General features: G+C 63.9%; 10 protein-coding genes and 1 non-coding gene across 11 annotated transcripts; 6 read left to right on the top strand and 5 right to left on the bottom strand.

Annotated features, from left to right (window-relative positions):
* Positions 1-420: 420 nt before the first annotated feature.
* On the top strand, positions 421-1,770 carry PLICBS_010007 (uncharacterized protein; the record flags this gene model as incomplete). Its single annotated transcript, XM_018327194.2, has 1 exon — positions 421-1,770. One exon carries the CDS (start codon positions 421-423, stop codon positions 1,768-1,770), a length of 1,350 nt encoding a protein of 449 aa, XP_018174225.1.
* A 307-nt stretch (positions 1,771-2,077) lies between these two features.
* PLICBS_010008 (uncharacterized protein) lies at positions 2,078-2,762 on the bottom strand (the record flags this gene model as incomplete). Its single annotated transcript, XM_018327193.2, has 2 exons — positions 2,078-2,383; positions 2,439-2,762. The coding sequence occupies 2 exons, from the start codon at positions 2,760-2,762 to the stop codon at positions 2,078-2,080; spliced, it is 630 nt and encodes a 209-aa protein (XP_018174224.2).
* Positions 2,763-4,278: 1,516 nt separating this feature from the next.
* PLICBS_010009 (mRNA cleavage and polyadenylation factor subunit) lies at positions 4,279-8,656 on the top strand (the record flags this gene model as incomplete). The annotated part of the gene is made up of 4 exons (XM_018327191.2): positions 4,279-6,618; positions 6,664-6,837; positions 6,883-8,113; positions 8,178-8,656. The coding sequence occupies 4 exons, from the start codon at positions 4,279-4,281 to the stop codon at positions 8,654-8,656; spliced, it is 4,224 nt and encodes a 1,407-aa protein (XP_018174222.2).
* A 160-nt stretch (positions 8,657-8,816) lies between these two features.
* On the bottom strand, positions 8,817-11,106 carry PLICBS_010010 (uncharacterized protein; the record flags this gene model as incomplete). Its single annotated transcript, XM_018327190.2, has 3 exons — positions 8,817-9,134; positions 9,226-10,530; positions 11,059-11,106. 3 exons carry the CDS (start codon positions 11,104-11,106, stop codon positions 8,817-8,819), a joined length of 1,671 nt encoding a protein of 556 aa, XP_018174221.2.
* Positions 11,107-11,770: 664 nt separating this feature from the next.
* On the bottom strand, positions 11,771-13,346 carry PLICBS_010011 (uncharacterized protein; the record flags this gene model as incomplete). Its single annotated transcript, XM_018327188.2, has 2 exons — positions 11,771-12,533; positions 12,580-13,346. The coding sequence occupies 2 exons, from the start codon at positions 13,344-13,346 to the stop codon at positions 11,771-11,773; spliced, it is 1,530 nt and encodes a 509-aa protein (XP_018174219.2).
* Positions 13,347-13,535: 189 nt separating this feature from the next.
* On the bottom strand, positions 13,536-14,472 carry PLICBS_010012 (uncharacterized protein; the record flags this gene model as incomplete). Its single annotated transcript, XM_018327187.2, has 2 exons — positions 13,536-14,179; positions 14,223-14,472. The coding sequence occupies 2 exons, from the start codon at positions 14,470-14,472 to the stop codon at positions 13,536-13,538; spliced, it is 894 nt and encodes a 297-aa protein (XP_018174218.2).
* A 1,134-nt stretch (positions 14,473-15,606) lies between these two features.
* Positions 15,607-16,595, top strand: PLICBS_010013 (poly(U)-specific 3'-to-5' RNA exonuclease; the record flags this gene model as incomplete). The annotated part of the gene is made up of 2 exons (XM_018327186.2): positions 15,607-15,871; positions 15,919-16,595. The coding sequence occupies 2 exons, from the start codon at positions 15,607-15,609 to the stop codon at positions 16,593-16,595; spliced, it is 942 nt and encodes a 313-aa protein (XP_018174217.2).
* Positions 16,596-17,506: 911 nt separating this feature from the next.
* On the top strand, positions 17,507-18,027 carry PLICBS_010014 (Cyclin-dependent kinases regulatory subunit (Cell division control protein cks1); the record flags this gene model as incomplete). The annotated part of the gene is made up of 4 exons (XM_065601775.1): positions 17,507-17,610; positions 17,668-17,812; positions 17,880-17,938; positions 17,997-18,027. The coding sequence occupies 4 exons, from the start codon at positions 17,507-17,509 to the stop codon at positions 18,025-18,027; spliced, it is 339 nt and encodes a 112-aa protein (XP_065457847.1).
* A 1,209-nt stretch (positions 18,028-19,236) lies between these two features.
* On the top strand, positions 19,237-21,151 carry PLICBS_010015 (endoplasmic oxidoreductin-1; the record flags this gene model as incomplete). The annotated part of the gene is made up of 3 exons (XM_018327183.2): positions 19,237-19,320; positions 19,389-20,986; positions 21,037-21,151. 3 exons carry the CDS (start codon positions 19,237-19,239, stop codon positions 21,149-21,151), a joined length of 1,797 nt encoding a protein of 598 aa, XP_018174214.2.
* Positions 21,152-21,467: 316 nt separating this feature from the next.
* Positions 21,468-21,578, bottom strand: PLICBS_010016. The gene has a single exon. It is a non-coding gene; the product is annotated as a tRNA-Leu (tRNA).
* Positions 21,579-22,036: 458 nt separating this feature from the next.
* PLICBS_010017 (uncharacterized protein) lies at positions 22,037-22,897 on the top strand (the record flags this gene model as incomplete). Its single annotated transcript, XM_018327182.2, has 1 exon — positions 22,037-22,897. One exon carries the CDS (start codon positions 22,037-22,039, stop codon positions 22,895-22,897), a length of 861 nt encoding a protein of 286 aa, XP_018174213.2.
* Positions 22,898-22,940: the final 43 nt, after the last annotated feature.

Below are 22,940 nucleotides of genomic sequence, written 5' to 3' on the forward strand. Positions count from 1 at the left end.
CAGCTCTGACTGGCTTCGAGGCGGCCGCGCGTAGGGAGACGTCGCCTCGCGATGGAAGAGATCAGGTCCAGGTGTGCGCACCGCCAGAAGATGGGCAGTCGTCGATAGTGGGGCCAATTGATCCACGGACTGCAGATGTGGATTGCTTCCCTATCTGGTTAGATTTGCGATTAGCGTGGCATGGCTTGCAGTCGGATCCGCTGAGACCCTTGCTTTGGAGGCTGGCCTTGTCACTGCCAAGATGAAGCCCTGACAGGATTGGGAAGTGGATGGTGCTCCGTTCTGAACGAGCTACCAGGCATATGTTGTTGGCGGTAGAGCAGTTGCGGATGTAGATATAAGAGGCCAGGCCTCCCCTCAATGCTGTGCCATGGCTGTCCGGAGACGTTCACCCTCATCGCAACACCAATCCGTCGCAGCATGCCCCGGCACATCCTCATCATCGGCGCCGGCACAGGCGGCCTCGCTCTCGCCCACGCCCTCAAAAAGTCCAAAGCCGGCATCACCTTTGCCGTCTACGAACGCGATCGCACCCGCACGGATGGGCTCTTTGGCTATCGCGTCGGGATCTCGCCCGAGGGCTCACGCTGCCTTGCCGAATGTTTGCCCCCTGATCTGTTCGAGGTGTTCAAGAGCACAACCGCCATCGCTCCAGATTCGTTCAACATGATTACCGAGCATTACCAAGAGCTCCTGAGTATAGATGGATTCAGCAAAGAGTCCAAAGACGGTGTGGCAGGCGAGCGCTCCGTCAGTCGCATGACTTTGCGGCAAGTCCTCCTAACCGGCTTGGAGGGGTTCGTTCATTTCGATAAGCATTTCACCCACTACACTACCGACAGCGATGGAACTGTGTCTGCGTTTTTCAAGGATGGAACAAGCGCAAAGGGTGACCTCCTCGTCGGTGCAGACGGCACAGGCTCTCCCGTACGACGGCAGTACCTCCCGCAGGCAACGCTGAAAAACTCGGGACTATACGGAGTCACCGCCAAGGTTGAGCTCAACGAGGAAACAAAAGCGCTCCTCCCACCCAAAGCGCTCCGCGGCGTCACAATGGTCAATGCTCCACACGGAGATAGCTGCATCATCCATGTCATGGAGTTTCCGTGGGACCATGATGGCAAGCTGAAGAAGGGAATCGGAGGCAACGATGAGGAACTTCTCAAGAGCTGGCCAGGACTGACGTTTGACAACACGCGCGATTACATACTTCTCGGCTTTGCGTCGCACGCAAGCAGGCTGCCCGACGAGCTCATGTCCATGGATGGGCCAAGTTTGCACGACTTGCTGCTGGATCGCACATCCGCCTGGCATCCAAACCTGCGCAAGCTCTTTAGCATGTCCGACGCGTCCACGTCCTTTCCCATCAACATCCGCACGAGCGAGCGGATAGCGCCTTGGGAGAGCACAAACGTCACGCTTATCGGAGATGCAATTCACACCATGACGCCTGGCCTCGGCGTCGGCGCCAACACTGCTCTTCTTGACGCCAAGATTCTAGCGGAGCAATTGGTCCGCTCGGAGAAGGACGACGATGGAATCGTCTCTGCGGTGGCAAGCTATGAGGGGGAGATGCACTCCTACGCGTGGAACCGGGTGGAAAAGTCATTGGAGCGCTTCAACGCCGATGACGCAGTGTACAAGCCAGGGCTCACGGGCACGGTGGCCACGGTGCTTCTACGAGGGGGAATGAGGCTGGTGAATTCTGTGCCGCCATTGAAGCGAAGATTCGCAGCTGAAATGACCAAGGAACGAGGCGATACGTCTTAGTGACTGTCAGAAAGGATTCGTTACGCAAAGAGCACCGCCATATGAAGCTAGGGTATCAAAGACGAAGAATACATATCGAGATCACAACATCGCTACTGCTTGCCGCTGTTCCAGCCCTGCCGCCATCCATCAAGCCAGGCCTGTCGAAAGGATATGCGCGGACGCGGCCCAGGCGTATCGTGCAAGCGGGCAGCCTTGATTTCCTGGAGGGTGAAATGGCGGCGCCATAAGCTGGAGAGAATGTAGCATTGCACAAGTCGAGCCGCCCTGACTTGTCAGCGTCGGCGGCAGTTGGGTTAAAGGATACTCACAAGGCGAGGCAGGACACGACGAGGACAAACACGGCTCGTTCAAACAACACTGCCCTGGCGGTATGGGGGTGACAAGGCCCAGACGAGTGCTTCCCGCAGTGGTACGTCGTCGTGCTCTCGTCGCGCTCATCTCGGACGCCCCGCGTCCACAGCAGCATCGGCACGGCGCACCCCACGACGCCTGCCCACATGACAATCGACACGGCCGTGCCTGCGAGATACGGGGCCGGCGGCGAAGGGCTCTTGTCAGAGCCAGGCTTGGTCCTCAGCTGGAAGAAGAGCAAGAGGATGTGGATGCCAGCCTGGTGGTGTCAGTGAGGGCAAGCTGCAAGGGACATAAATGCAGATGGCACTCACACATGCGACGGCGTATGCCGCCAGGGGAATGACCTCGGGCAGATGCTCGGCAGGCGCGAGGACACTGGCGGCGGCGCCGAGCACGATGAAACTCAGGAGCCACAGCGCGACGAGGCACAGGTTTGCCTTTTGGTATATGTTGTTGATGCTGCCCGCAGGGGCCCAGCGGCCGGCCGAGAGAGGACCCTGCGGCACTGCTGTGACATCCTTTGCGCCGAGGTCAGCCAGCTCGTTGTCGGCGTGCAGCAGGCCGTGGCGAGTCTCGTCAGGGTCCGAGGCAGCTGGTCGCGATTCTAGCAGCGCGCTCTGCGGCTCGCGATCCATCTCGGGCGCTTGCCATGCAAAGGCCGGGTCTACGGGTCCTCAGTTGACGCTTTGCTTGCTCAAGACGATCTGCCAAGGATGTCTTTGGCGAGGGCGGAAGCATGGCGTCGGCAGATGCAGAGCGCAGGGGTAAGCTTATTTGATGCCTGGATCGGCGCATAGACCCGCCGAGCTTACTTGAAACATCATCACTTGAAGTCCTACTTGAACTGCTCGACGACATCGGTCGCTCCCTTTGCCCTCGTCAACTTCTTTGATCCAAGGCAGCAGCCTCGCCACGAGAGGGATTGATCAAGTCTGAGCCCTGCCTAAACTCGCAATGCGCATCCTCTTGCTCCGCGTACAAGCAGGGCCAGCGTCTGCAGTCTATACTTTCTTTAGAGCGCACGAAGCGACGCGGCTCCTCAATTGCAATGTACTCGTAGGCACATCCGTGTCGACCTCGTCGTCAGGAGCATGGGCATGTCGATCGGGCCGCCGATGACCCCTGGCGCCCGCAGTTTGTACGGGCATTGGGGCGGAATGGAACCTGGAAAGGCATGGGAGGCGCGCCGTGGTGAACTCGCGCAGCGTAGGTAGCCACCGAAGCAGCTCTGCCCGGAGCCCCTAACAACCATCCAGTGCATCGCTGACCACCCGCGTAGCCTGGCCAAATTGCCCAGACAAAAGGTGCGCAGTCTAGGTAGGCACGCGTACCTGTCCAGCCCTGGAACACCGGCGCAATCTGCCCACTGCACTGCCGAGCACCCGCGCAGCCCAGATACCTTAGCCATAGGTATCCCGTCGCTAAGAGCGCGCAGCACAGCCCTGTGCCATCCGCCTGGGCCTCCCGCGCAGCCGCCCACTGCAGCGCTCAGCGCCCTCGCAGCCTGGCCACATTGCGCATACTAAAAGTGCGCAGCCCACCTTCGCACCGCTGAGCGCCAGCGCAGCCAAGCCCTGTCGCCCATAGGTGCGTACCGAAACTCAGCAGCTGAGCCATGCGTGCCTCCAGCGCCTGCCGCCCAGTGCACTGTCGGGGACCGGTGCAGCCTAGCCAGGTCGCTCATACTAAAAGCTCGCAGCCTGGCCATCGGCGCCGTCCAGTCCTGCGCAGTCCGCCTATCGGGCAGGGACTGGATTGGCCGGGGCTTACTCTGCTCGCTTCTTGTATGGGACACAGGGCTACACTGCGCAGAGCCCACGCGGCTACCTTAGGTATAGTTCACGCCGCCTCTTCACTGCCTGAGACGGGTTCAGCTTGCGTGTAAGAGCCCGAGTGAGAGGCTAGCGGGCTGTACGCTGTTCGTCCACGGGCGGCTTCCAACGACGCTGGGGCCAGACATTGTGGAGCCGGAACGGATTGATCCGTCCAGACCAGGAGCTCCCTGCAGGCACGCAGCAAACCAGCTTCGACTGTTGCACACCATCCCAGGAGCTCTCGCTCGACTTCATCTCGACGCGACAACTCCCACACCGACCTCCCGCAGCAACACCGCAGACGACGCGCCAGCGCAGCGGCAATGGTCTTGCCAGCATGCAGGTGTACACCGAGCTCGCGGCTCCCTCAGCCGTCACGCACTCCCTGAGCCTGCCGCTCACCTCGCCCTCGGCCAGCAACCTCGTCGTCGCCAAGGGCTCGCTGCTGCAAATCTTCGCGACGCGCGCCATCTCCGCCGAGCTCGACCCCCAAAGCCAAAAGGAAGACGCGCCCACCGTCGACGCCCACTTTGACCGCCGCGCCAACGACGACGATGGCCTCGAGGCCTCCTTCCTCGGCGGCGAGACCATGCTCGTCCGCGCCGACCGCTCCACCAACACCAAGCTCGTCCTCGTCGCCGAGATACCGCTCGCCGGGACCGTCATCGGCCTGGCCCGCATCAGAGCCAAGACGGCGTCGGGCGGCGACGCGCTGCTGCTCGCCTACCGCGCTGCCAAGATGTGCCTGACCGAATGGAATCCGCAGAGGAACACGCTCGAGACGACGTCGATACACTACTACGAAAAGGACGAGCTGCAGGGCGCACCGTGGGAGGTGTCCTTTGGCGAATACGTCAATTACCTCGAGGCCGACCCAGGGAGCAGGTGCGCCGCCTTCAAGTTTGGCACGCGCAACCTGGCCATCCTGCCCTTTGCGCAGTCCGAGGAGGACCTCGAAATGGACGACTGGGACGAGGACCTCGACGGGCCGCGGCCGGCCAAGGAGCCCACCACTAACGGGGACGACAAGCAGGCCGCCTATACCCCTTCGTTTGTCCTGCGCCTGCCGCTGCTCGACCCCACGCTGCTACACCCCGTTCACCTCGCGTTCCTGCACGAGTACCGCGAACCGACTTTTGGCATCCTGTCATCGAGCCAGGCCCCGTCCCCGGCGCTGGGCGTCAAGGACCACCTGTCGTACAAGGTCTTTACGCTAGACCTCAAGCAGCGGGCGTCGACGGCAATCCTTTCGGTGACGGGGCTACCCCGCGACCTGTTCAAGGTCGTTGCGCTGCCGGCGCCCATGGGAGGAGCCCTGCTCATCGGCGAGAATGCGCTCGTTCACATCGATCAGTCCGGCAAGCCCAATGGCGTGGCCGTCAACGACATGGCCAAGCAGACGACTGCCTTCAGTCTCGCCGACCAGTGCGACCTCGGCATGCGCCTGGAGGGCTGCGCTGTGGAGCAACTCGCGCCCGACAATGGCGAGCTTCTGCTGGTGCTCAACGACGGCCGCCTTGCCATCGTCTCGTTCAAGATTGACGGCCGTACCGTGTCCGGCATCAACGTCAAGCCGATTGCCCCAGAGAGCGGTGGCCACCTGATCAAAAGTGGCGTGTCATGCGTCTCGCGGCTGGGCAAAAACTCCTTCTTCCTCGGCAGCGAGACCGGCGACTCGACGGTGCTGGGCTGGTCGCGGAAGCAGACGCAAGAGAAGCGCAAGAGGAGAGCGCTCGATCCCGACCTGGGGCTCGACGTGGACGAGCTGGACCTAGATGACGACGAGGACGACGACTTGTACGGCAACGACGCCGAGGCGAAGCCGTCGCTGGCCGTCAACGGGGCCTCCAAGCCGGGCGACATTGTCTTTCGGATCCAAGACTCGCTGCTCAGCATCTCGCCGATTCTCGACGTGGCGACGGGCAGCCCCCAGTTTCTGCCCGACAGCGAAGAGGCCACCTTGGCCAAGGGCGTGTCCGCGGAGCTGCAGCTCGCGTGCGCCGTTGGGCGCGGCAAGGCGGGATCCATCGCCATCCTCAACCGCGAGATCCAGCCCAAGGTCATTGGCCGCTTCGAGTTCCCCGAGGCGCGCGGCTTCTGGACCATGTGCGTCAAGAAGCCCATGTCCAAGGTACTGGGCGCCGGCGCCTCGGTGGGCCAAGACTACGACCCGCCCGCCCAATACGACAAGTACATGATCGTGGCCAAGGTCGACCTCGACGGGTACGAGACGTCCGACGTGTACGCGGTGACCGGGGCGGGGTTCGAGACGCTCAAGGAGACCGAGTTCGAGCCGGCGGCGGGCTTCACCGTCGAGGCGGGCACCATGGGCAAGCAGATGCGCGTGATCCAGGTCCTCAAGTCGGAGGTGCGGTGCTACGACGGCGACCTTGGGCTGGCGCAGATCCTGCCGATGCTGGACGAGGAGACGGGCGCCGAGCCGCGGGTGATGAGCGCGAGCATCGTCGACCCGTACCTGCTGCTGATACGCGACGACGGCAGCGTCTTCATCGCGCAGATTGACAGCAGCAACGAGCTCGAGGAGGTGGAGAAGACGGGGCTGCAGTCCAAGTGGGTGTCGGGCTGCCTGTACAACGATGCCGCGGGCGCCTTTCAGCTGGGGCAGCCCGCCGAGACGATAATGATGTTTCTACTAAACGCTTCCGGGGCGCTGCATGTGAGTTGCTTCGGTGATCCTTGGTGGGCCATGCTGACGATCCAGGTCTACGCGCTGCCCGACCTTTCCAAACCGGTGTTCGTGGCAGAGTGCCTCACGTCGATTCCGCCTTTTCTGTCTGCAGACTTTGTTGCCCGGCGAGGGGCGAGCAAGGAGAGCGTGTCTGAGATTCTCGTGGCGGATTTGGGCGACGCAGTATCCAAGACGCCATACCTCATTGTAAGTGTGCGCGTTTCCACCGGCCCGGCTCTGCTGACCGAACAGGTGCGACATTCCACAGACGACTTGACCCTGTACGAGCCGATCAAGCACCAGCAGGACGGCCAGGCGACGCTACTGTTCAAGAAGGCAACGAATGCCACCATGGCCAAGGGCCCTGAGGAGACACCGCAGGACGAAGAGGCCGAGCCCCCGCGATTCTTCCCGTTGAGAGCGTGCGCCAACGTGGGCGGCTACAGCGCCGTCTTCATGCCCGGCCCGTCGCCGAGCTTTGTCCTCAAGAGCAGCAAAAGTATTCCCAGGGTGATTGGCCTGCAGGGCGTCGGCTCGCGCGGCATGAGCACGTTCCACACCGAGGGCTGCGATCGCGGGTTCATCTACGCCGACTCGGAGGGCGTCGCGCGGGTCACGCAGCTGCCGGAGGCGACCAACCTCACCGAGCTCGGCCTCTCGGTCAAGAAGATTCCGCTGGACCAAGACATCCGCAACGTCTCGTACCACCAGCCGACGGGCACCTACATCGCGGCCTGCACGACGTACGAGCCGTTTGAGCTGCCGCGCGACGACGACTACCACAAGGAGTGGGCGAGGGAGACTATTACGTTCCCGCCGACGATGGCGCGCGGCGTGCTCAAGCTCATCAACCCGGCGACGTGGACCGTCATCCACAGCCTCGAGCTGGAGCCGTGCGAGTCGATCGAGAGCATGCGGACGCTGCACCTCGAGGTGTCGGAGGAGACGAGGGAGCGGCGGATGCTGGTGGCGGTGGGCACGGCGCTGTCCAAGGGCGAGGACCTGCCGACGCGCGGGCGCGTGCAGGTGTTTGACATTGTCGCCGTCATCCCCGAGCCGGGCCGGCCCGAGACGAACCGGCGGCTGAAGCTCATCGCGAAGGAGGAGATACCGCGAGGCGGCGTCACGGCGCTGTCCGAGATTGGCACGCAGGGCCTGATGCTCGTCGCACAGGGGCAAAAGTGCATGGTGCGGGGCCTCAAGGAGGACGGCTCGCTGCTGCCCGTGGCGTTTCTCGACATGAACTGCCACGTCGCCAGCGCCAAGGGGCTGCCGGGCACGGGCCTGTGCCTCATGGCCGACTCGTTCAAGGGGCTTTGGTTCGCGGGCTACACCGAGGAGCCGTACACGTTCAAGGTGCTCGGCAAGAGCAGCGGGACCCTGCCGCTGCTGGTGGCCGACTTTCTGCCCGACGGCGAGGACCTGTCGCTGGTGGCGGTGGACGCCGACGGGGACATGCACATCCTCGAGTTTGACCCAGAGCGTACGTTGCCCCCCTTTTTCCGCCTTGGTGCGTACGCAGACGTGCCTGTGCTAACGAGAGGCAGATCCCAAGAGTCTTCAGGGGCACCTGCTGCTCCACCGCGCCTCCTTTTCCGTCACGCCCAACCCGCCGACGTCGAGCCTCCTCCTCCCGCGCACATCGAAGCAGCACCCCAAGTCGCACGTCCTGTTCCTCGCGTCGCCGTCGGGCCAGCTGTCGGCGCTGACGCCGCTGCCCGAGTCGACGTACCGGCGCCTCCTGTCCGTGACGAACCAGCTGCACCCGGCGCTGGTGCCGCACGCGGGGCTGCACGCCAAGGCGTACCGCATCCCCGACACGCACGGGCGCAACGCGTCCATCGGCGTCGAGACGGCCGCGTCGTGGGGCAGGGCCGTGGTGGACGGCGCGGTGCTGGCGCGCTGGACCGAGCTGGGCGCGGCGAAGCGCAGCGAGATTGCCAGCAGGGGCGGCTACGACAGCGCGGCGGACCTGAGGGCGGACCTGGACGCTGTCCTGGGGTGGAGCGGCATGGCGTACTTTTAAGGGGCAGCGTGTGTATCATATGCGTATGTAACATTTTAGGGCGCGAAGCTCGCCCGTCTAGATTAAGCCATGCCTGGAGGCCCGCCATCCCGCCGAGAGTTCATTCTAACATGTACACTGCCCTGGAGACAACGCCAAAAACTCCGAATGTAAAACACGACTACTGCACCTCGGCCGGCTTCTTGTGCCGCAGGCTGCCGAAGCGGCGCTTGATGCCCTCGCTAAACTTCTTGCCCGTCGAGTGGCTGCGACGCACGCCCTCGCCGGTACCGCCGCCGCCGTAGGCGTTGCCGCTCGCGGAGCCCTCTTGGTCGGCGTTGCTGGCGCTGCGCTGGCGGGCGGCACGGCGGTTGACGCCCGGGTGCATCTCAAAGGCGTCGGCCTCGCTGAGGTGCTTGCCGTGCTTGCGGGCCTTGAGGTCCCGCTCGATGGTGAAGGAGGGCTCGCCCTTGCCCTTGTAGTCGTCGGGATGGTATTGCTGCGGTGCGCGTCAGTCATCGGTCCAGAGTGCGGGGAGTCTCAGGAGTCAGGGGGGAGGGGAGTCTGGGGCCACGCAGGGGCAAACTCACCACGCCGGGCCAGCGCTTGTAGGCGCCGCCGTCGGCATCGGGCTCGCGCATGAGGTCGGCGCCCTCCTCGTAGTCCATGATGCGGCCGCTCATGTCGCGGGCGCCGGCGGGGATGGTGGCGGTGCCCTGGAGGGGAACGTGGCGCTCGAGGCTGTCCTGGATGTTCTCGCGCGGGGTGGCGCGCAGGGCGGCCTCGTTGGAGGCCTTTACGGCGGCGACGGGGCTGTACTTTGCGTTGAGGTTGCGGCTGGTGAGGGTCGCGTCGTAGGGCCCGCCGTGGTGGTAGGCGCCGCCGATGGTGTCGAGGGCGTCGATGGTGTCCGTGTCGGAGATGCGCTTGCGGTGGCGCTGGTGCGGGCCGCGGTCGGCGGCGCGGGCGTCGGCGCGGAGCATGTCGAGCGGGCGGTGCGACATGTCGCCGGGGTAGCGCTGGCGGAGGGAGCGGTGGCGCTGGAGGTTTGTGGTGGTGTTGGTGTTGGTGTTGGTGTCGTCGTCGTTGCCCTTGATGTTGTCGTTGCTGCTGGTGCTGTTGCCGGTGGTGTTGCTGGCGACGCTGAGGTTGCGGCGGTGGTGGTGGTCGCGCGGGCGAGGCGGATGGAGATGCGGATGGCTCGGGAGCGGGCCGGGCTCGTCGAACCACGAGCCGGAGGGTGTCGGGGCGCTGGGGTGGCGGCGATGAGTCCTCAATTGATGCTGCTGCGACGGGGCGTGATGCGAGCTGCGAGACGAGGCAGAGGGTTTGGAGTTGCTGCGGTGGTGTTGAGGAGAGAGCGGTGGACTGATTTCGTCGCCGTGCCTTGCGTGCGTGTCGAGCCGGGCATATGACGTAGTGGTCGCAAACGGGTTGGAGGGGTGGAGCGGCGCCGCATCGCCCCGGGGGCCAGGCCCAGGCCCAGACCCAGAGGCCGCAGCGCCGCTGCCGCTGCCAATGCCGCTACCGCCAACGCTGCCGCTGCCGCTCCCAGCACCACTGCCACTGCCACTGCCACTGCCACGAGCAGCAGCCGCGCGGCCCGTGGGACTGCCCGCCGAGCCCGCCGACGACGGCGGCGTGGGATACCGGGACGAGTCGTCGTTGTCGTCGTTGACGGCCCTGCTGCTGCTGCCGCTGGCGACGGGCCGCCGGACCTCGTCCAGCGACAGCTTCTTGAGACTGCGGGCTGCCGAGAAAAGGGACGGCGGGTGATGCCGCCGGTAGTCGACGTGCGCGGCCGAGGCCGAGGGCGCGGTCGAGGTGCCGGACCTCGTCATGGCCTCCTGGCTGGGCTCGGGCGCCGTGAGCGGGTCGAGAATGTACCTCTGGGCCTGCGACGGTCACGTCACGCACGTCAGCGCTCTCCCGCACGTTGTTTGCTTGCATTGCATGGAATCAAGGCATCATCGGGGAACTGCACCTGCAGCAGCCAATGCGTCAGGGGAGCGAGCGACGACGACAACCAACACCAGCGGCAAGCGCGGCTTCGCGGCGGCCTCGGCCACGGCACGGGCCCAGGTCGACTCGACTTGACTCGACTCGTGGGACAAGCTTTTGTCACTTGGCCCGTCCGTGGCTGCCGGGCAGCGCGGTGGAGGTGTGACGCAACCGATCCCGCGTCGCCCCGAGACAAGGGTCCCTCCGGCCGTGCCACGGCGCCGCCGCGCTGGCGCTGGCGCTGGCGCGGGACCCTGCGTCGGGTCTCACGGCGTGGTTTGGCCTGGTCTTAGACCTCAACGGTGGACGCGGGGGATGCGCCTCGCGGTCTCTGCTGTCGCGCGCTACCTCTGGCCTGCCGCTTCGGCTTTGCTGTGCTGCGCGTGCATCGCCATCGCAAAGGGAGGGGCCCCGGCACTCACCCACTGCTTGTCCAGGCCCTCGCCATCAATCTCCGTCTTTATTCTCATCCTAGCGGTCGGGCTCGTCAGACAGGCGATGCCCCGGGGGGCCGGCGTAGTGTGGGCTCTTGGCGGCTTGCGTGTGCGCGCGGGCTGTGCGGGCGAACGACGTGAGGGTGAGCGCGCGACCCAGACAGACGGTCAGTCGGTCAGTCGCGGCGGGGAGGGCGATGATGCAGATGCCGACGCCCGCCAGGGCCTGAGCACTGGGGATGCCGCTCTTTTATCGCCTCGCGCCACGGAAGAATCCATCACACGGCAACCTCCAAGCCATGCGGCCCGCTCACCCTCACTCACTTCTCTCGGCCCATCCGCCCCAGACTGACAGACGCGCAGTCGCCCAAGACCCCTCCATCCCCCTCGCCCGTGTGGTCCTCCTCGCTGCCCGCTGATCTAGACCTCCTTAGCTTACCCCATCTTGCATATGCAGTCTGTCCGCCAGAGGTAGGTGGCACAACCCAATTAGTTAGTTGGATGTCAATTGCGCAAAGGGTGGCAGCTCTGGCACTGCGCGGGGCACTCGGATCAGGTGAGGTGGAGGCAGACGCCTCGCGGCCTAGCGTCGAGCCTGCAGGTGCACGGCGGGGCACGCATGCGCGCGTGTGTGTGAGCAACGCGCGTGGTGGTGGTGTGGCTTCGTTGCTACCTTACTCTACTTCGTACCTTGCGTCCGCTACTGCCTCCTCGCCAACCGCGTCCGACCCAGCACAACTCCAGTCGCCCTCTGGTCGTTCAGCTCGAAAACAAAGCGCGTCCGGGCTTGGGCCTGCGCGTCGACGCTCTGCCATGTAATGCAGGTCGGCGTCCCCATGTCCACTGGGGCTGCCCTGTCCTGGAAGACGGCAACAAACTGGTGATGACGCGCGTCCTTGACGTTTGTGGGATACAGCCGGTAGTCTAGGTCCTTGGGCATGATGCCAAGCTGCCGCGCTGCCACGGCCATCATGTCGACGCCGTCGAGCTTGAAATCCTTGACCTCGAGACCGGGGCTGCCCTGGCTCAGCACAAGCCTATCCTTGTCTCCGCCGTACGTGCCGCCGAAGCGCATGGCACTCTGCCGGGTGGCCAGCCCCAGGAGAGACTCAAGCGCCTCGCTCGCGACGTCGGCGTACACATTGAGGTCGAGCCCGCCATCCTTGACGGTCGCGTCGTGTGCGAGAATGGCAAACCCAGCGTCGAAGTCAGGGGCCAGGCCAAAGTAGCTCGCATAGGGCCCGACCGCGCCGCTCTTTGTAAAGACGTCGAGGATCGGCGACGTCGCGTTCGACCCGGCGCGGTACACCTCCCAGGGGCGGCCGACTCCGTTTCGCAGGTTCGACGTGTCCGCGTTGGAGTGCAGCCACCGTCTGGTCACCGCCGCGGGGATGAGCTTGGACGACAGGATCGCCTTGCCCGCGCGCGCCAGGTCGCCCACCGTCGACACCATTGACAGGGCACTGAAGATTGCTTAGCATAAGTCTCACGTCTTCGGGATTGACTTACGCTGGCTCCTTGACCGCCGGCAGGTCGTTGTTTCGCGCGGCAAAGACGTCTGCTAGTCGCAGGCCGCTCCGGCTCATGTTGAGCGGGCCAAGTATCGACGACTGCAGTAGGCTGGCAAAGTCCCTCGACTTGCTGCGCTCCATCGCCGCAGCAAGCACCTCAAAGGCGGCATACGAGACCATCGGCGTGGTGTCGGGCAGAAACACGGGCTGCTGGTCGGCGATGCCCCGCAGGCGACCATCGGAACAACCACGCGGCGCGGTGCAGACATGCCGCGGGAGACCAGACATGTGGCCTGCGAGAGACCCAATCGTAACGTCCTCCCACGGCACAGGCCCCGCGTCCGCCAGCTCGGGCAGGAATTTGGTGATGGGGGCGTCCCAATGCTCGCCCATCAACGCCAGCCACGAGTACACGGTAAACACCATGGTGACGTCTCCGACAGGGAACCTCGTGTTTGAATCGACGCTGCTGGACGTGTTGTCTGCCGTGTGGTAGTATTCAAAGATGGTCTTGCCCGTCGCGCCTGCGAAGAAGACGACGGCAAAGGATGTCGTGTTCGCAGAGATTTCGCCATATTTGTCGCTGCCCCCGTGTTGAACCAGGCTGTCAAAGCTGGCACGGTACCCTTGAGATAGGCTTGTTGCATCGTCTTGAGTGATTGTCGGAGGGGGTAGATACTGCCCGATCAGAGGACAAGGCGAGAATGCCGTGGCCGCACACCAGGTCACAGCCGAGAGCAGCAACAAGCGAGTGAATGATGGCATGGTGGACGTTTTGGGTGTTTCGATTGACTGTAGCCGTCAACATGAGCAGCCGAAGCCATATTTATAAAGTTGAAGCAGCAGTGGCAGTCGCCATGCCAATGTCCGTGTCCGTGTCGTCAGTCTCCGTGTCCGTGGTGGTGAGTCCGGTGTCCGTGTCCGTGTCCGTGTCCGCCTCGGCCTCCGTGCCGGTCAGCGGGTCCGATCCTCCAACGCGAATCCGGGCATGCCAAATGCCCCAAACCCTGCGCCAATGTAGTCCTCGAGCCAGTCCGCAGGCTGAGCCTCTGGCTGACCAGGAAATGGGTCGGTCCACTCGAGTGGATGCGCCGCGTTGGTGTCGAGACTGTCGAGACGGTCGGCAGACGGTGACGCCACAGGCACTTCTATCCGCTCAAGGCGCGCCAGATGCCATTCTTCCAAACGCCTCACTCGCCGTGCCAGTTGATGGAACGGGTCGTGGTCACCGCCCTGGTCAAGTGTGCCGTCCGAAGCGCTCTCTAGGCGCAAAAGCACCTGCTTCAGGCTGTGCGGCATGTCCAGCGCCCTCCTAGCCTGCGTTGCGCCAATCCCAGAACTGGCCGCAACAATGTCCATGCGGGCCGCCAGAGACAGTGCACAATGCATTGTGATCCATTCAATGTTGGAGAGGCCATACTCGTCACCTGGCGCCATGGTGACGAGGGTATTGATCATCAACCTGACCGCGTGGATTCGCTCAAGGAGCCATGGGGGGCAGAGACTAGAGTCGCGAATCTCGGCGAGGTTGAACGAGGCGGTGCCTGGCGCCGAATGCATCAGAAGCTCGAGCATGTTCATGAGAACAATCAACGGCGCTGCACAGTTAGCCAGGACCACTGAAAGGGTCGATGCGCTTACGGCTGTTACTGAGGGGAAAGGTCACCGACGACTTGAGCGCCGCGTACTCTTCGTTGAGCGTTCGGAGCCTAGCCGCACCAGCCGAAGCGGGTTCGCCAGTGAGGGCATCTATGCTTTCGGCGATTCGCTGTGCTTCTACGATGTAGGGCAGGTACTTGTCGCCATCCGCCGCGCTCTGCAAGGCTAGGTTCCGACACGACGTTCCGAGGTAGGCCGTATAGGCAAAGGAGCGAGCTTTTTGCAGCAGCATGGACGAGCTGACAAGCCAACGGTGAGATATTGACGAGCCGACAACTTCAAGGCTTTGTATGTGCTCACCTGGAGGCCAAGTAGTATGCTCCCGCGACTGCCCGTACCTCCTCAGGTCCCCAGTCATTGTCGTGCCGGGCGTCCGTCTCCACGCTCCAAAGCAGCGGGTTCCTTGGGCGGTCCATACGCAAATCTGTGACGATGCTCACGGCAAGGGAAAGGTACTGGGAATAATTTCTCGGTTTGGGTTGGTAATGCGTCCTGAAAAGTTAGGCGGGTATCCCTTTCAAGGGCTCGAGAGACGCACCACGCGCAGTGCACGAGCAGGGCCTCAAGCATGTCCAATGTCGCAAACGGACCGCTGGCCAGCCTCTTTGCAACCACGTCACTGAACAGGGCCCCGAGCCGCCGCTGGAGGCTGACGTCGTCAAAGGACGCCGCAGACAAGACGGCAAGATGGAGCAGTGGCCGCTCTTCAGTTACGTCTGTAGGTACGACGACGAACGGAAAGTGTGGCACCAATTTCGTCCGGAAAATGTCGACCAACTTGGAGCCATGGCTCCGAGAGAGTAGCCCCCTTCCAAACGGGCATGCACTGTGCAGAGAACCTGTGGAAGGCGCCGCAACAGGTCGCACAGCATCACCCCCAGCATCATGTCTAGTCAACGTCAGCAGGGCCTAGGGTCGCGGGCATCCTCCTCACTTCTTGGCGGGGCGACGGGATGCGGCAAACCGACACGGCTTGTCGAGGCGCAGGCAGCGGTCGCACAGGCCAGAGCTCTGCGACTTGACGCATCGGATCTTGGCCCGAAAGCACGTCTGGCACGCCTTGTTCAGCATGCTGGTGCTTGCCGCGCGTGTGTGGTGGTGGACCAGCAGATCTGCCAAAATCCAGGGGCTCAGTGACACCTGCGATCGGCGCTGACTGATCCGATTGCTGCGCGGTGCGCGCGTCCACTGCGGGACCAGCCGCGTGCACAACTCAATCTTCACGACTCACATTCATCTGTCCGTCACGCACCGCACCGGCCCGGAGCGCTCGCGATGATTTCTCGGCCGGCTTTGTGAGCCGTGGTCGCCGTGGTCGTCGATCCCGCGGAGCGAAAGCTCCTTGAGGCGCCGTGACATCATTGCCATGGCGCTGGTCGACTACTCGTCGTCGACGTCAGCGTCCGACACGGAACAGGAGCCCCCGGCCAAGCGGCGCAAGGATGGCTCCAAGGCGTCCGGCGCCGCGGCCGATGCCGCCGCCGCGATGCCGCCACTGCCGGCAGCCTTCCACGACCTGTACGCGTCGACAGTCCGGCAGAGCGTCGTAGACGACCCGAGCCTGCATCAGGGCCGCAAGAGGCAGAACCCTCACATCCCCGGCAACTGGCCCACCCACCTATACGTCGAATGTGAGTAAATGGCCCCCCGTCTCCCACCTACTTGGCTGACAGCACAGGGCACCCCAGTCCGGAGCAGCACGGCCTGCTGGAGGAGCTTGTCGCTAGGGTTGAAGAGGTGCTCGACAAAGATATTGTGCTGCACAACTTCTTGACCAGCGATTTGGGCGCGCCGCTGCCGCTGCACATTAGCCTCTCGCGTCCGCTCAGCCTCCCCACAGCAGACAAGGACGCGTTTCTCGAGCGGCTCACCCAGTCCATCCGGACCAGCGCCACGGAGCCGTTTGACGTGCGCCCCAACAGCTTGGCCTGGTACAAGTCGCCCGATTCGGAGAGGACGTTTCTCATCCTCCGGGTCGAGACGCGCAAACACGGGGCAAACCCGGAGCTTATGACCCTGTTGACGCGGTGCAACACCGTCTCGGCGCTGTTCAAGCAGCCCGCGCTGTACCAGATGCACCACAGTGAGGCGGCGGACTCGGCGTTTCACGTCTCCATCGGGTGGACGTTTGGATTGCCGGACGAGGAGACGTCGCTCAAGGTGCTCAAGCTGTTCAAGGAGAAGCGGTTCTGGGCGATGCACGCGTGGGAGGTTGCGGTGCCGGGCGTCAAGGCCAAGATTGGCAACGTCGTGACGCACATTCCGCTGGGCGGGCAGCAGCGGGCAGACGGGAAGCCCAGGGCGGGCAGTCATAGCAAGATAGGCAGAGGAGCGGCGGAGAGCCCAAAACCGTGATGCGACGTCGATGTCAAGCGAACCGTGTCCCGTGATCCAGGAAAAGTGCCAGGTCAAGCCCTAACATGCCCGAGGGAAGGTGCGAGGCATCCCGCAGACAAACAAAACCAGATTGGAGCCTCGTGGACATCTACCCGGCTGCCGCCTCGCCGGTCTGGGCAGCGTCGCCGCGAGAGCCCGTCCGGGTGCTTGGCCAATTCATGCACGCGTTGCATCCGGATCTGCAAGGCCGCCACGTGCGCCGGCGGCAGTCGACAGCCTGGACGAGACGGCGGGCGGGGCGTCGCCGCTGTTGGCCGTATCGCGGTCTTCCAGCGCTTCGCAGAGAATGCCAGGCCGTCTGCACAAACGGAATCGACGCGACATGGTCTCGTGGTGCACATGTTGGTGCAAGCATTTCACACCCGCCATCACTGCATCTCTAACTAGTGCTCCGTCCGTGCCAGGACACAGACATCCCCCGGCGGCCAACAAAGTCGAGGACAAAAGGCTGCTGGCAACGGCCGAACCACGCCCGGTGGGGCCGCCAGGGGTGCCAAAGTGGGTGTTTGGCGGGGTGCTGGCGCCGGCGCACGCACTTCCATTTGTTTACCTACAACTTTCTCGCCGCCCGCCATTCCATCCCCGCCCTGCCCTTCTCCCCGCCTCGTTGCGCTCCATCCGTCGCGTTGACTTTGCTGCCGCGCCTCGTGTTCGCTTCTCACCCTGCGCCGTCGCTCGTTGCCGCAGGCCGCCCTTGACCGTGCCACCGATTGGAGACCTCGCTGAGACAGCAGGAGCGTGACGGCCTGCCGCAGACCGCCCTTCCCCGCACCGCATCGCGCGCTCAGGTCGCGTCGTTGAGAGCAGGCGACGCCCGTCGAGAGACCCGAGATTGAAACCGCCCCGAGCCTCCCGCAAGCACGACGGCCATGGATATTGACACCAGCCGCCGAAACAAGTCGCCCCGGCCGCTGTCCGACTCGGAGCGCGCGCGTCTGGAGGAGTTTATCGACTCGATCCACTACTCGGCCAGGTGGGTGGTGCCCGACGAGGACGTGGACGAGGCAGCGGACCGCTGACGCCCTGGCAGGTATTCGGACAGCGAGTATGAGTATCGGCACGTGCAGCTGCCCAAGGCGATGCTCAAGGCGATCCCCAAGGACTACCACGACACGTCCAAGGGCACGTTGAAGCTGCTGTGGGAGGACGAGTGGCGGGCAATCGGCATCACCCAGGTACGTGTCATGGCCGCCGCCGCCGCGATGGCGTCCCGACGGACACGGACCACGCTGACGCGCGCAGAGTCTCGGCTGGGAGCATTACGAGGTCCACGAGCCCGAGCCGCACATTCTGCTCTTCAAGTAGGTGACTCCCGATGGCCCGCACGCGGCAGAGAAACACCACCGCTGACCCTGCCAGGCGCCCGCTCAACTACCAGCCGCCGCAGTGAGCGCTGTACGATAGCCGCAGTCGCACCGACAGCTCATGTACGGTCCTGTTAACGCTCTTACGAATATCACGGTCTTCGCATACGATATCTGGGTCAGTTCGATAGAATATCAACGCCTCGCGCCGGCCGTCAGACGCAAACGAGGCCTGTGTGTACCAACCAACCTGCGAATCTCTGGCCTGTGTGTCCGGTTCTTTGGTCCTGGCCTCGGGGGGCTTTTGCGTGCCTGGTGGCTCTCTGTCTGCCACGGACGGGCCGATGCTGGGGCGGGACTTGTTCGGCCTTGCTCGTCGGCACTGCCGCCTCGCAGCGGTCGACACCGTGCTCGGAGTCGTCGAGTTGGACGCGCGAGCGTCTGGCACCGACACGGCGCACGGGCGGGGGCACGTTGGCACACACCGGCATTGGAGACGGGTAGCAGTCTAGGTAGTGGAATTGGAATTGAGGAATTTAGAGTCTGCGGATGGCGGTCCCTCCCTGCCTCGGTGCCTCACGTGAGGCGCGGCATTGTCTGGTGCAGGGTCTCGGCGCGGAGACTGGCCCTTTCGGCATGGCCACTGGTGGCACAACGGTCGCAGCGTGTGGCGTCGAGCTTACATTACCATGGTGCCACCTTGCTTGAACGGCACTCTAAACGACGCATGAGGCGAGGGCATTGCACACGATGGCCCAGGGTGTCTGCCCGCACCGATTGGTGCGTCGGGGCCTGCGTGGAAAGAGGATCGAGATGGGCTGATGTTTCGGCACGACCGTACCTACGCAGCTCGGGAACGGCTGCGCTGTAATCACCACAACCTAGAAGTTCTCTTGAGCGCTGGCGGCGGAGCGCTGGCAGCGCCCCGTGGCCTGTGGCCACCGTTACCTTTCCAGCGCCGCGGCCCCGCTCTTCCCGCTCCGCCTGCCTGGGTGACCTTCCATTTCAAAGCCATCAGTCCCGTCCGCTCCGCTGTCTCTAGCGTCCACTGCCGTCATGTTACATCACATAAGCGGCAGTTGACTGACTTGCTTCTTCCATCCCGCGACAGGTGGCCTCTTCTCAGCGTCCTTTCCCACCAACAGACCTTTTGCCGTGACTGGTCATCGCGGAATCTCTTGACTGACGAATCGTGACATTCGATTGCCTGCGGCTCGTACCTGCCGTTAGTACCTTGCATCTTCGTTGTTCGCGGTCCTCGAGCTCGGCACGCCGCAGCGGGAGCCGACACCACCATGAAGTCTGCAGGCAGGCTCTTCTACCTCTCGCTCTTCGCCCTCTGGGCGGCCCCCTCTTCCTGCTCGTCCCAGGAATGCGTGGTGAGATTGCCCGCGAGCACAGCGCAACACGGCGCAACACGGCGCACACTTGGCTGACCAGCGCCCAGATCTCCCCCAAGTCTATTGTCGACGATGCCTGCGCCTCGTTCGCGACGCTCGAGAAGCTCAACGGCAACGTCAAGCCCTCGCTCGATACCCTGGTCCGGTCGACCGACTTCTTCTCGTACTACCGCCTCAATCTCTTCAACAAGCGATGCCCCTTTTGGGACGACGAGAACGGCATCTGCGGCAACGTGGGATGCGCGGTCGAGACGCTGGATAACGAGGAGGACATCCCCGAGGTGTGGCGCACCAGCGAGCTGAGCAAGCTCGAGGGTCCCCACGCCAAGCACCCCGGCCGGACGGCCCAGCGCCAGCACCCGGACCGACCGCTGCAAGGCGAGCTCGGCGAGGAGGTCGGCGAGAGCTGCGTGGTCGAGTACGACGACGAGTGCGACGAGCGCGACTACTGCGTTCCCGAGGACGAGAGCGCCAGCTCCAAGGGCGACTACGTGAGCCTTCTCCGCAACCCGGAGCGCTTCACGGGCTACAGCGGCGAGGGCGCCAAGCAGGTCTGGGACGCCATCTACCGCGAGAATTGCTTCCAGAAGAGCTCCTTCCCGCACTCGGCCGACCTCGGCGTCTCCGTGTGGCCCGCGGGCCCGGCCGCGCTCGACTTCAAGCACGTCATGGACGCCGCCGGCCGGCACGCGCAGCTCCAGGCGCAGCGCCTTCAGCATCCCGAGGTGCCGTTTGTGGCCAACACGGGCTTCGAGGTCGACGACGAGTGCCTCGAGAAGCGCGTCTTCTACCGCGTCGTGTCGGGCATGCACGCGAGCATCAGCGCCCACCTGTGCTGGGACTTTCTCAACAAGACGACGGGCCAATGGCAGCCCAACGTGGCATGCTACGTGAACCGCTTCGAGGGCCACGCCGACCGCGTTAGCAACCTGTACTTCAACTACGCGCTCGTGACGCGGGCCGTGGCGAAGCTGGGACCGTATTTGCGGGACTCAAAGTACACGTTCTGCACCGGCGACCCGGCCGAGGACCAGGCGACGCGGGCCAAGGTGCTCGAGGTGGCGCAGCGGGCGGCCAGCGTGCCGCAAATCTTTGACGAGAGCCTCATGTTTGTCAACGGCGAGGGCCCGTCCCTTAAGGAGGACTTCCGCAACCGCTTCCGCAACATCAGCCGGCTCATGGACTGCGTCGGGTGCGACAAGTGCCGCCTCTGGGGCAAGATCCAGACCAACGGCTACGGCACGGCGCTCAAGGTGCTCTTCGAGTTTGACAACGAGAGGGAGCTGCCGGTGCTGAAGCGCACGGAGCTGGTCGCCCTGTTCAACACGTACGCGCGGCTGAGCGAGGCGCTGCGGGTCATTGGCGAGTTTAGGGAGATGGCCAAGAAGCAGAAGAGCGACGCCGCGTCGCCGAACCCAGACGCTGTAGAGCAGGCCAAGGCAAAGACCAAGACCGACACGAAGACGGAGCCGAGAGGGAGGGCAGACGAGTATGAGGAGGACGAGGCGGTGCGCGAGTTTGTCGCGCTTCGGTTGCGGGGGCCCAAGAGCGACTCCCTGTACCACCACTTCACCTTTGAGGTGGAGCGGTTCAGAGCGGCCGTCAAGATTGTCATCAGCGGGTGGCTTCGGGCGCCCAGGACATTGTAAGTCTCCCTACTGCCGCCCAACCTCGCGCCATGGCTAACGACCGCAGCTGGAACATCATCACATCAGAGACGGTGCGCCTGTACCAGTTCTGGGTGGGCCTGCCGGTGAACCCGCGGCAGTGGAAGGTGACGCTTCCAGACATCAACCGGAACGAACTGTAGCACTTGCATGATCACTCGGGCGTTGGCGTATACTTTGTAATTGGTTCGTGTACATTAGAGGGTGCATTCAAGAGGAGGCTGGTCGGGGTGTGGCACGTTTCGAGCATCTCAGCACGTATAGCTGTGTCGGAATGAGATGGAGGGCGATCCGTACTCGATGGGCCAGAGTGCCCTCTCAGCCAAGGGAGGGCACAATCCAGGTTCAAACTCCGCATAATTCTGCCCCGGCACATCTGGGTGAAAATTCGGCAAAAAAAAAAGACGATACACGACGGGGTCATGACTGGTTGTCCATCGTGAGTGAGGTCAAAAAGAATGACACCTGAGGGATTCGAACCCTCGCCTATTACTAGACCGCGAATAGGGAGCTCGGAGAACCGAAGCGAGAACCTGAACACGGCGCCTTAGACCACTCGGCCAAAGTGCCTATTGACTGATTGTTGAAGGAGGGTGGCTTATTGTGGACTGTGTAGGGTTTGCAAGCGGGCTCGAGACGATGGCGTGGAGACTGTGAGATGATTGGCAGACGGCGGGCTGCGGAGCCGTGGGGGCGGGAGGCAGCCGAAGGCGAGGGCTACCCTGGACGAGGCCATGGCTTTGAACACGACGTCGTGGGCTCGTGGAGGCGGTTCAATGGGCGAGAGGTGTGACGAATGTGTAAGCCGGTGTACTTGTCATATGGCTTGTCGCATTGGGCTGCGATGGTGTCGCAGTGAGGAGGTTGAGAGGCTGTGGTTTCCCCGCCATCAAGCCGAGGTTCGGCACACCTGCAACGCCTGTCGCTCGCACTTATACCCGCTACGAGGACGCACGTCTACTACCAACACGGCAAGCAGCATCAACCACAGACACAGACGACTTTACAAAATACATTCACGGCAAATCATGTCACAGACACGCCCCTCGCGCAGCCTCGTCGGCAAGGTAGCCATCGTGACGGGCGCGGGCACGCAGGGCGAGGGCATCGGCAACGGGCGGGCCATCGCGATCCTGCTGGCCGAGGACGGCGCGGCGGTGGTGTGCGTGGACCGCGACGGGGCGCTGGCGGAGCGCACGGCGGAGATGATACGCTCCGAGGGGGGCCACGGGCAGGCGCTCGCCTTCGCGGCGGACGTGACGCGCGACGCGGAGTGCCAGGCGGCGGTGGAGGCGGCGGTGCGGACGTTTGGGCGCGTCGACATCCTCGTCAACAACGTGGGCGTGCTGGGCGCGCGGGGCACGGCGACGGAGACGGACGCGGGGGCGTGGGCGCGCGGGCTCGAGGTCAACGTGACGAGCATGGCGCTCATGGCCAAGCACGCGATCCCGGCGATGCTGCGCAACGACCCGGGCGGCGACGAGGGCGCGGGCGGGGGGATCCGGGGCAGCATCGTCAACGTCGGGTCCGTGGCCGGGCTGCGCGGCGGGACGCCCAGCCTGCTGTACCCGACGAGCAAGGGCGCCGTCGTCAACATGACGCGGGCCATGGCGGCGCACCACGGCGCGCAGGGCGTGCGCGTCAACTGCGTGTGCCCGGGCATGCTGTACACGCCCATGATGCACAGTCCCGGCGAGGGCGCCGCGCCCATGTCGGCCGAGACGCGCGAGGCGAGGCGCCGCCGCAGCCTGCTGGGCACCGAGGGCAGCGCGTGGGACGCCGCGGCCGCGGTGCGCTTCCTCGCCGGCGGGGAGGCGCGCTGGATCACGGGCACGGTGCTGACGGTGGATGCGGGCGCGACGTGCTCGACGGCCATTGCCACGGACTGAGGGCCACTGTCATGTCATGGACTGAAGGGGCTGTTGTGTGTTG

Source organism: Purpureocillium lilacinum (genome assembly GCF_023168085.1).
Source record: "Purpureocillium lilacinum CBS 284.36 DNA, scaffold_8, whole genome shotgun sequence".
Taxonomy (NCBI): domain Eukaryota; kingdom Fungi; phylum Ascomycota; class Sordariomycetes; order Hypocreales; family Ophiocordycipitaceae; genus Purpureocillium; species Purpureocillium lilacinum.